The sequence below is a fragment of the Trichechus manatus genome, unplaced genomic scaffold (assembly GCF_000243295.1).
Source record: "Trichechus manatus latirostris isolate Lorelei unplaced genomic scaffold, TriManLat1.0 scaffold00288, whole genome shotgun sequence".
NCBI classification, from domain to species: domain Eukaryota; kingdom Metazoa; phylum Chordata; class Mammalia; order Sirenia; family Trichechidae; genus Trichechus; species Trichechus manatus.
In genome coordinates, this window is record NW_004444224.1 from 1,072,621 (window position 1) to 1,082,878 (window position 10,258).

The following is a 10,258-nucleotide window of genomic DNA, read 5'->3' on the forward strand; positions in this document are numbered from 1 at the left end:
TCTGAAAATTTGGACATGGGGATAGGAAATACTGCAGCCCATGAGAGAGCTGGGGGAGGCTCAAAGCGTGACCAGCTTAGTAAATACATCAAGGACGCTATACCGACTGCTCTAGCAAGCATTTCGGATCAGCTGGGCCCCAACCGCAAACCCACAATGAACCCATGAGAACAGCCGTCACGGTGCCTGGGCCAGTGAAAGAAAGGCCCAGGGCCTTTGGCACTCCATGGCAAGGGCTCAGGGAGGAGATGGCCGTTATAAGCGGTGAGCAGTGAGAAGAGACCCTGCAGGGGCCCGGGAGGAGGGGAGAATCCAGGGGGGAGGAGACATTCAGAGCTCAGACGTCCAGCACGTGGTTCAGGTAGGAGATGTAGCAGATGGCGAGGCGCAAGATCTCAATCTTGGAGAGCTTCTTGTCGGGAGGCAGCGTGGGCAGCAGCTTGCGCAGCTCCGCGAAGGCCAGGTTGAAGGCTTCCACGCGGATGCGCTCCCGCGTAGCGTGGGCCGTGCGGTACTTGGCCGTGGCTCGGCGCCGGCGCCGCCGCTCCTCCCGGCTCAGGTGCTGCAGATCTTTCCGGCCAGGCTCTCCTGGCTCCGAACCCCGGGCTTGGCCCCCTCCAGGACCCCCTGGCCCGGCACTGTCAGGCCCCGCCCCTCCCCCACAGTCGCTGAAGCCCGACTCCGTCTCTGAATGGGTGGGAGGCAGGTCTAGCTCCATGGTGTCTGAATTGAGCATCATGTTGGAAACCGGCTGCCCCGGGAGGTCAGGATCCCCTCCCCACCCCTCCCTTTGGGGGCTTGACAGCCGGTTGTGGGAGGGGCAGGAAGGGCCCAGGGTGGTGGGGCCTGCCACTGGGCTCTGGAAGTCAAAGCCACTTCAGGGCTCCATGGCCAGAGCCCCTTCCAGTCTGGAGCCTGGAAGAGAGAAGGGAGAGCTGATAGGGGCAGAGGGAGGAAGAAGGGGCAGCCAGGAGATAGACGGGGCTGAGGAAGGCTCGCGACGGGCTGGGAGGGGGAAGTACTGATGAATGGGGAGAAGACAAGCAGAAAGGTGGCATGGGGTGGGAGGCAGGCAGGCGGATACGGTAGAAAGGAGTAGGTGGAGAGATAGTAAGAGGAAAGAGTCCAGAAAGTGAGTAGCGGGAAAGGAGAAGGAAAAGTGACGAGAAGGAGGACACGCAACGGGATAAAACTGAGCAAGACTGGAGCCAGCTCCAGGAGAGAGTGGGCTGTGATGCTGGAGCATCCCCAATTGTGAGGGGAGAAGTACCAGCCGTGGCCCTGCATCCCCACCCTCTCAGGACCCATTCTCCAGCCTTGCTGCTTCTGGGGATGGGAGGAGGCATAAAGGCGCAGATTGCCCATTGTAGAGTGGACGGAGACATATGGAGCTCGGCACAGCTGTCCCAGCTCAGCCCCTCCAGTCCCTCAGTCCTCCCAACAAGACCACTACAGACACCAGATCCTACCACCCTGCCCTCTAGAGCCAGAGAAAGACACCTCCTCTGGCCACAAGCCCCCTGCCCAGACCAGCCCCTTCCTCCAGCTCTGCCCTCAACAGCCTCAGCCCTTGCCATTCCCTGACCCCTTGGCCACTCTAAGCAAGAACAGGGAAAGGGAACATAGCTTTCCATCCACACTCTCGCATAGCCCAAAGGAGGTTCAGACATGGGCTGCAGAGGAAGACATGGGCAGCTTCTTGGGGCCACTGTCATGGGGCTTGGCTAAGGTTTGCTTGTCCCCAGGACTGCAAGAGGTCAGGGTGAGGCAACAGGAGCATGACCTGGGCACTAGAGAGGCTGGGGAAAGGGATTTGCTCTGGGGAAAGGACTTTGCTATGGGGGAGCATGAAGGGGGACAGTTGGCCACTTGCTGCAAGCTCAGCCTTACTTAGCAGCCGGAAACAGAAGCACCAAGCCTGCTTCACAGTCACCATCTACCCTCCTCCCCAGCCCTGGCTTCCCTGCCTGACAGATACCTCACAGAGGTCAGGACCCCTTGCCCTACCCCACCACACAGAAGACAGGCTCAGATCAAGTCGAGTCAACAAACGGTAACTGAGCTCTAGGGGGGGATGCAAGGTCATCAGCATCTGAGGATAGGGAAGACAGAACGCACACAACCATAACACAGAACAGGAGGTGGTCAGTGCTCCATACTCTGGGGTCCAAGAGAACAAGGGGAGACAGGAATAGTGGGAAGCCCCAAAGTCAGCACCTCCCAGTACGTGTTTAGTGCCCCACACTCACCACCTCTCCCCACCTCCCTACCTGGGTTGGGACTAGGGGCTCAGTTGTGGGGTTCTAGCACATCTATCAGAGCCCGAGTCTCTCTCTGCCCTGTCGCTGGGTTCCTTCTTCCCTAATTACTTTGCCATGCCCTCTCTTCCCCTTTCTCTGCTCCCCAGTCTGGCCGAAGTCCCAACTCCACCTGGCCCCACTGCAATCCCCAGCCCCAGTCCTGGCAGCAGCTTCTGTACCCATCAAGTCCTCACCCCAAAATCCACTTCTGTTCTCAAAGTTCCAGGCTCCAAGGATCAGGGAAAGCAGCAATTCCAAGCATCCAGGATAGGAGTTCCCGCCCCGCTCTGCCAACCCCAACCCAAGTGGGGAAAGAGAGGCACAAAGAGTCAGAAGGGAAAGAGGGGATGAGGGTGATGTGAGACAGAGGGAGACACAGCACTGGAGAGAAGAGCTAGAGGGAGGATCTGGGAGAGCACTGGAGCCAGAGAGTGGGAGGGACACGCCCACCCCTCCCGGCCCATGCTTTCCCCTTTACCTAGGAGGACCCTGTCAGGGAATCCGGCCGGACAGGGGGCAGCGTTGACAGCCCCAGTCTCTTCTGGCTGCTCTGGGCTCATCCGTCTGCAAAGTTAGTGACCAGTGTTCTAAAGCTCTTGGGGGCAGCGTAGTGTGGCCATACAGGCTCCAGGGCAGATGAGAGGGCTGTGCATGGTGGGGAGATAGGGCCCAGGTGGAGGGGGTGGGCTTGACCAGGTACTGGGACCACCCACACTCACACACACTCACAGACACATACACACCTGAGCTGGCCCAGCCCTATGTATATATATGGAGATACACACACACACCCCTAGCTCTCCATTGGCTGGCCCAGGCCCCCCCCCCATCAATATTAAACAGCCAGGCCAGGCAGCCATTGGCAGAAGGATCTGGGAACCCCCCCGGGAGCTGGGGGCGGGGGCTGGCCCTGGGGGGGCGGGGAGTGGGGGAGCAGGGACATCTGTTCTCCATGCATATTTCATAAGCAAGAAATGGAGAGCTGGGGAAGGGGTGGGGCTGGGGCGAGAGCCAGGGCAGGATCACAGACGAACCCCCTCAGCCTCCCACATCAGAGGCAGCAGGGGCAGAGCCCCTAGGAAGCCATGGTCCGATTCTGAGTCCCAGGCTGACTTTGACAGCCCCTTCTCCATGTCTCCTTTTCCCAGGGAAGAAGGCTCTCCAAGGGACTAACAAGGAAACTGAGAAAGGAGCAAGTGGACCTCACTAAAATGCAGAAGAGGACCCTAGACCCCTCACTCTCCTAAGCTCGTATCCTTCCTAAAGCTGGTACCCACCCTTGCCAGGCTGCCGGTAGCTACTGATCAGGCTCCTACCCTCACCCCCCAGGACTCAATCACCTCCACACCCTGTTACCCCAGCCACCAGCCCCCTACCTACCCCATCGACAGGAGAGGAGTGGGCTCAGATTCTTAACACAGATCCTGTGAGGAGCTTTTCTAGGCTGGCCAGTCTAGCCTGACCCATTGGGAATGAGGCGCTCGTAAGAGGAAAAGGGTAAGGTCTAAAAGGAGAGGAGTGGAGGTGTGCCAAGAGGGGAAGAACCAGCGTTAGAAAGACACTGGGAGAGCAGGGCAGTCAGCCCAGGCAGGCTTTGAGTACGCTGGGGCATCAAATGAGCAATAAGGAAACTAGTTACAAAATTAGATGCAAATAAGCATTGATTACGTTCACATCAATAGATCAGCCACCTCCTGTGTGTGTGTGTGTGTGTGTGTGTGTGTGTGTGTGTGTGTGTTGCACAGTGGCAGGAGGGGGGCAGGCAGCGTGCTCGAACCAAGGGAAGCACAGAGAGGCAGTGGGCTGGATTTCAGTATCTGAAGTTCTCTACCCAACTCAGCTGTTGAATGTCTTCATTAACCCTTCGTCAAGTATCCTACATGAACTGTGGTTGGAGAGGACCCTAAAGGCAGTGTGGTACAGTGAAAAATCTCTTTCAGCTGTGTGACCTTGGACAAGTAACTTAACCTCTTGAGCCTCAACGTCCTTTCCTGTAAAATTGGGTTAATTATAGCTTCTTCTTAGGTTGCCATGGAGCTTGAGATAATACATGTCAAGGGCCTATACCTTAGTATGTATACACCCCACGTTCAGGTTGTTGGAGGAATCTGCCATTTCCCTACTGCTGATCAGTCTTCTCTGGGCTTTCTACAGACTGAGGCAGTCCCCAGGGGGAGTCCCATAATTCCTCCCCAAGCTCTACCACCCTCCCCGCCCCCAGGTCTGGGAGGTGCCAACTCCCACCTGGGCAGGCCCAGACAGGTGCCCAGGCCCCAGCAGATGGGCTGAGCTGGAGGAGAAAGGAGGCTTGAGGAGGGGGGTTGGGGGGGCAGGGGATCAGGTGGCATCTCACTTCTTGCATCATCATTTGCCATGGTACTGATTAAAAACCAATCTCTACCTAATGAGCCCCCAGCAACAAGCCTACCTCCCCCTACCCTCCTGCCCTCACCCCATCCAAGAAATCGGGAGACAGAGAGACTCAGGAGAGAGTGCCATGGGGGAGATGAGAGATATAGAAAGAATGGGAGACAGAGGGAAACACGGGAAGCAGAGGAAAATGAAGAGAGGGACATGAGGGGAGATATTGAAACCTAGGGGGAGGAAAAAAAAAGCTGAGAAAACAGTCACTGGACAACAGAAATGGGGAAGACAGAGAGAAATGGGGAGACACAATCACAGAGGGATAGGGGCATGAGGAGACAGAGAGATAGAAGAGAGGATGGGGGCAGAATGGCCAGGTTGCCAAGGCTTTGTGGAAGACCCAAAGATGCAAGATACAGGGGAAATAGAGACCCTGGGATGGACTTGTTAGAGTGACAAAGACCTGGGTGAAAATACAGGCATGGAGAAAACACAGATATCCATGGATAGACAGATACTGATGCTGGCAGACGGAGTCCTGAGGGAGTCCCCAAGACAGGGTGGCGACATGTATACATGGGGGAGGCAGGGAGCAGACAGTTTTGAAGACACAAACGCTGGAGACAAAGAGACAAGGTGGAGAGTCATGATAAACAGAACGGTGGAGATGAGGGACTGTTACTTAAATGGGGAGGCCAGACATTGAGAAAGAAAACATGTTGAGAAAAATAGAGACCCTAGAGGCAGAAGGGAAGCCATGAGGAGAAGGGGAGGGAAGAAACTCAACCCAACCCCAGCCTCCCTCCTCTTTTAAGCTGTTTAGCCAGATATTCATCCTTGAAGCACCCAGCCTATGCTGTCCCCAAGGAAAGCTGAGGTTTGCTGGTGAAGGAGGGTGAGTCTGGGGACCACCTCCTCCTCCTCTGCATCTGTCACCCCTGAATCCTGGACTCTGGGGACCCCAGCCTTAGTCTTCACTCAGCTATTCGGTGTTTAATCCTCATATGAGAAAGAACATATACATGTGATAAAGAGGAGTGAAAACCACGAGATGGTGGAAAGAGCTTTGAACTTGGGGCCAATACACCTGGGCCCAAGTCCTGGTAACCTTGGACAAGTCACTTAACCTTGACTGTGTCTATTCTGTCATCTGTGAAATGGATATAGTGTTGTCTTCCTTACAGGGCTGCTCTGACACTCAATGCATGGGAAAACGGTAGGTAAACTGTAAACGGCTTCCTCCGGTCCCCCACATTTGTGCAGGGTAGTTAAAGGTGGCCGGAAGTGTCATACACACACGTACATGAGGCGTCACGATTGAGAGAGGCCGGGAAGAGCGCTGAGGTCAGCTCAGGTTCTCAGCAGCCCCAGGCCTTGAGGGGAAGGCCAACCCGTGGACTTGTGTGGGAGTCTTTGCTGTAAGGAGTGCAGGAGGAATGGCACGGCCTCGGGATGAAGTATAATTATGGCTACATGGTTTTTTGTTGTTGGTTAGCATTTTATAGACGTTCGTCTTTCAGGTTGTTTGTTTACAAATCTCTTTGTACCCTCACACAGCCCCTGAGGTGGGTCGTTGCCGGAGGGAGGTTGGGTATGGGAAGATACTGAGGCCTGGGCCTAGTCCTTGAGGGTGGGGGGAGGGCCTGGAGGAGCCGGTAAGCAGTGGGTTTGGCAGGAGAGGGGGTGACATATGTGGGGAGCCCTGGGGACCCAACCAGGCAAGCGGCTGGCAAGGAGAGCAGACGGCGTTAACCCTCAATATGCCATGCTGCCTGACCCTGCCCAGGAGTAGCCCTTGGCTGGGGGTGTTATTTTGTAAGAACTGACGTGGGTCTGGAGTCAGAGGAGCAAGGCAGGCAGGCAGGAGGAGCCTGGGGCCTGAGCTGTCATGTTTCTGGGAAGTGGCAGCAGGTCTCGGATCTTCCATCTTGGGGTTTCTCTCCTTGTCTGTTTCCACATGGTCTTTGTCAGTCTTTCTCTGCTTCTGCCCGTCTCTGTCTCTACCTCTCTGTGCCTCTAGAAGGTGACAGCGGGTCTCTACTCTAGCTCACTGCACAATCTGTCACTCTCTCTGCTTCCAGCCCTGCTGGAAGCCCCCCTTTTCAGCGCCCAGCCCCTGAGCCCCCTCTCAGCCCTGGCCCCCTAGGCCTTATAGCTTTTGTCTCCTAAGGCAGCCCCCCTTTCTTCTTTCCTCTCCGCTCACCTCTCCTCAGCCCAGAGCCCATCTTCAATCTCATTATGGCCTCTGACCACTGTACACGCCCCCAGCCTCTTCTCCTCCCTCCCCCATCCATCTGTCTTCCCCTCAGCTCTCCTCTTTGTGTCCATCCATCTGTCACCACCAGCTCTGGGCCCACTCCCCTCCTGGCCACGCCTGCCTGGCCTTTCTCCCCTCAGGCTCAGTTCCCTCCCCACACTCAGCCTCCTCTTCCTCCTTCAGCCCCGCTAGGATTTCCTACTGCCTTAGTTTTCTCTTTACTAGTGGATTTCTTTCTGATACCCTCGCTCATATGTTTTTTTCTTTCTTCTCAGTTTCTCCAACTCCTCCTCAATTGAGAGTAGGAGAAGAGATCGGGGACTCTAGGGTCCTAGCCCCCAGCCCCTGAACAACCAGCCAGAGAGGCTGGTAACACTTACTCACCATTGCATCATCTCAAACTAATGACTTCTCCTTAAGCCTCCTGAGATGACCCTTTCACTCCTGCTCTAAGCTTTCCCTGGTTGGGAACAGGGGCTGTAGCTGCCATTCTCCCCCACAGGAGCTCCTCTACCTTCTATTCAGGAAGGAATAAAATGCCAACCTGAGGCCTCATCTGACCCTGACCCTCCCAGGGTTGCTGCCTCTCCCAAGCTCAACTTCAACAGCTCCTGCCAAACTTTGTTTGAGGATGGGATGCTGAGGGAGAGGGTCTTTTTTCCATCACACATGCCACAGTTTCTCCAAATCCCTACTGTCCCAGGGTCAGAGGACAATAGTGCCCCTCAGGCCTCTCTCTCTAGAACGGACCCCAGTGCTACCTTACAGAGTGCATGAATTGATCAAGCCTTCAAAGTCCTCCCCCGTCTAAGGAGTTTAAAGAGGAAAGGGAGACGCTGGGGAGGCAGATCTACAACTCCAGCTCTCTCTTACAGAACCAGACTGTCAGGAGGGAACTCAGAGAGCCCCTTGTCTAACTCCATATTTTACAGCTGAGAACTCTGGGGCCCAGAGAGGGGGAATGCCCTTTCCAAGGTCACACAGAATGTTAGCAGCAGACCAGAAAATCTGGTCCCAAGCTCTTTCCACAACAATGTGAAGCTCCTCCTTACTGTTCCTGCTCAAAGCAAACCCTCTATCTTCCGAACTCGGGTAGAACCGGTTTGTAGCACTGGTTTTGCATGGAGAACATGCTGCCTCGCCCAGTTATTTCTCTTGTGTCATGTCCCATCCTGCCATCGAGACTCTGGATCCTGCCTCTAAGGAAGGGGGCCGTATCTCATACCCTTTTATGATGCCAGGATAGAGTGCCTTGCCCATAGCCATGCTCAATAACGTTTATGACTGCTGTGGCTGCCAGTGCAGATAGAAGAAAGTTCTCATCCCAGCTCTAATTTGCTGTGTGGTGATGGGCAAGCCACGTCGCTCTTCTGGGCTACCATTTCCCCCATCTATCAAATGAGTTAGGCCATACACATAATTTCTAAGATCTTTTACGTTCCCTCAAAGAAACAAAGCCCTACTAAGGTGGGATCTCGGTACAGAACACCAGACTCTGAGTGAAACAATCACCTCTCTGGATGTGCCTTTGGGGGTGGAGACCCAGACGTGACTCTTTGGTAACCCCCTTTACCAAAGTAGCTGGGGGAGACGCACCAGCTGACAGGTAAGCCCTTAGTGTTGGTCTTGAGAGACGAGGTGTCACAAGTAGAGACAGGTGGGGTCCTGGGCAGGGGTGGTCATTCAACTATCCGTACAGGTTGGGAAGGAGAGAAGGTGCGGTGTGAACATGCAATGGGCAGGGCTATCAGGAGGGAAGGAAGCCCTAAGGGGAAGGGAAGGGATGAGAAACAATAGATTTCAGAAGGCACAGAGGTGAACAAGGCCTAGACCAAGGGTGGGGAGAGGGAGGCTAAGGAATTGAGAAGTCTGTGGCCCTTAAGATGCTGCCAGCCAGTCATATGTGATCTTTAGGGTACAAGTAGTACCTGGTGGGGAGTCAGAACCATGGTCTCAGAAAGGAAGGGTGGTAGTAGGAGGGTGTTTGGGAGCCCCAGTGGGTCATGTAGGCATCTGTGCTCCTTCTAGGGGAGCTGGCCTCTCCAAGAACCACGGAAAGAGGAACTAGTGGGTTTGTTTGGGGGCCGGGGGGGGGTCTGGGAGGAGGAATAGAGGGATCACAAGCTTGTGTTCAGGATTATTCCCTAGGCAGAGGAGATTGGAGTATTGAAGGACCGACATTCTGTCCGTTCTTTCTCATCCACCCCCATCCCCTTGATTCTGCCCAACCCTCTGCATCCCTGTTCAGCCCCCTCACTGATACCCAGCCACTTCTCTGCTTCCTGAAGCTGCCAGCAGGATGAGGGAGCTTACTGCTGTCCGCTGGGAGACCTGTTGGCCGAGGGAGGTGTGGAGCCGGCCCAGATGACAGTGGCAGCTGCGCTCAACTCCCGCCAGCACAGCACAGCACACAGCTTCTCCAGCCCGAAGCTGGGAGGGCTGGGGTGAGGGAAGCAGCAGGGTCTATATCCATATCCCAGAACCCCAAACATGCCCCCTGGGGGGGTGGGGCTCGGGGAGAAACCTGGGGAAAAATCACCTCCACTCAGCAGGATTCGTAAAGGTAAATAGCCCAGTAAGGGAACTAAGAAGAGTGCTTGGGATCCTGTGAAAATGGCTGGTACTTTCCATCACTGCTAGTCTTCAGGCATGTGTCAGACAGCCTCTTGGCCAGCAGTGAGGGGAGAAGGCTGGGTTTAGGTTCCCACTTGTGGGTCCTCTTCCACCCCTCAGCTGACTGCCCACAATCATTTAGCAGTTCTGCTCTACTCCAGAATTTTGCCTCCATGAAGACCCAGGGAATTAAACTCTCTCCAATTTACCCTCTAACAGAGCCGAGTTTCTCTTTCTAAAACAGTCCAGGAACCAGTCTGGTGTTGCTCTACAAAAAGCCCACCATCTACAGAAAGCCCAAACTCCTTGGCATGCCATCAAGAGCCTTCATGATGTGGCCCAGCGGCATCTCCTGCTGATCATTATGGCCCTGCACACTACAAGAGCCACCATCTCCAAAGGGGACCTGTGCCTTTCCTCAGCTCTGTGCTTCCACATCTGGTGAGCTCTCCAGATCTCCACTCAGAGGCCTCTCCCTCTATTCAGTGTTTCTACATGCCATCCTCATTCCCATGAATCCCTCCGCGTGCTCCTAGCACACTCTGGAGACACTGTTAATTACTCCATTCCTTACACTAGATTACGCCTAGCTGTGAATATATGTCTCTCCTTTGAGCCTGTGAGCCACTGGAGGGTAAGGGTGGTATTCTCTTCATCTCTGTACCCTACTGTCTCAGTGAATAAATGTCCGCTGAATAGAAAGCGGGAACAAACTCTGCTAACA

The 10,258-nt window shown here is 54.9% G+C and overlaps 1 protein-coding gene across 1 annotated transcript; it reads right to left on the minus strand.

The window, feature by feature from the left end:
- Positions 1-337: 337 nt before the first annotated feature.
- Positions 338-3,039, minus strand: NHLH1 (nescient helix-loop-helix 1). Its single transcript, XM_004390191.1, has 2 exons — positions 2,779-3,039; positions 338-915 (listed from the first exon to the last, which is right to left on the minus strand). Exon 2 carries the CDS (start codon positions 737-739, stop codon positions 338-340), a length of 402 nt encoding a protein of 133 aa, XP_004390248.1. The 5' UTR covers positions 740-915; positions 2,779-3,039.
- Between the last annotated feature and the right edge of the window lie 7,219 nt (positions 3,040-10,258).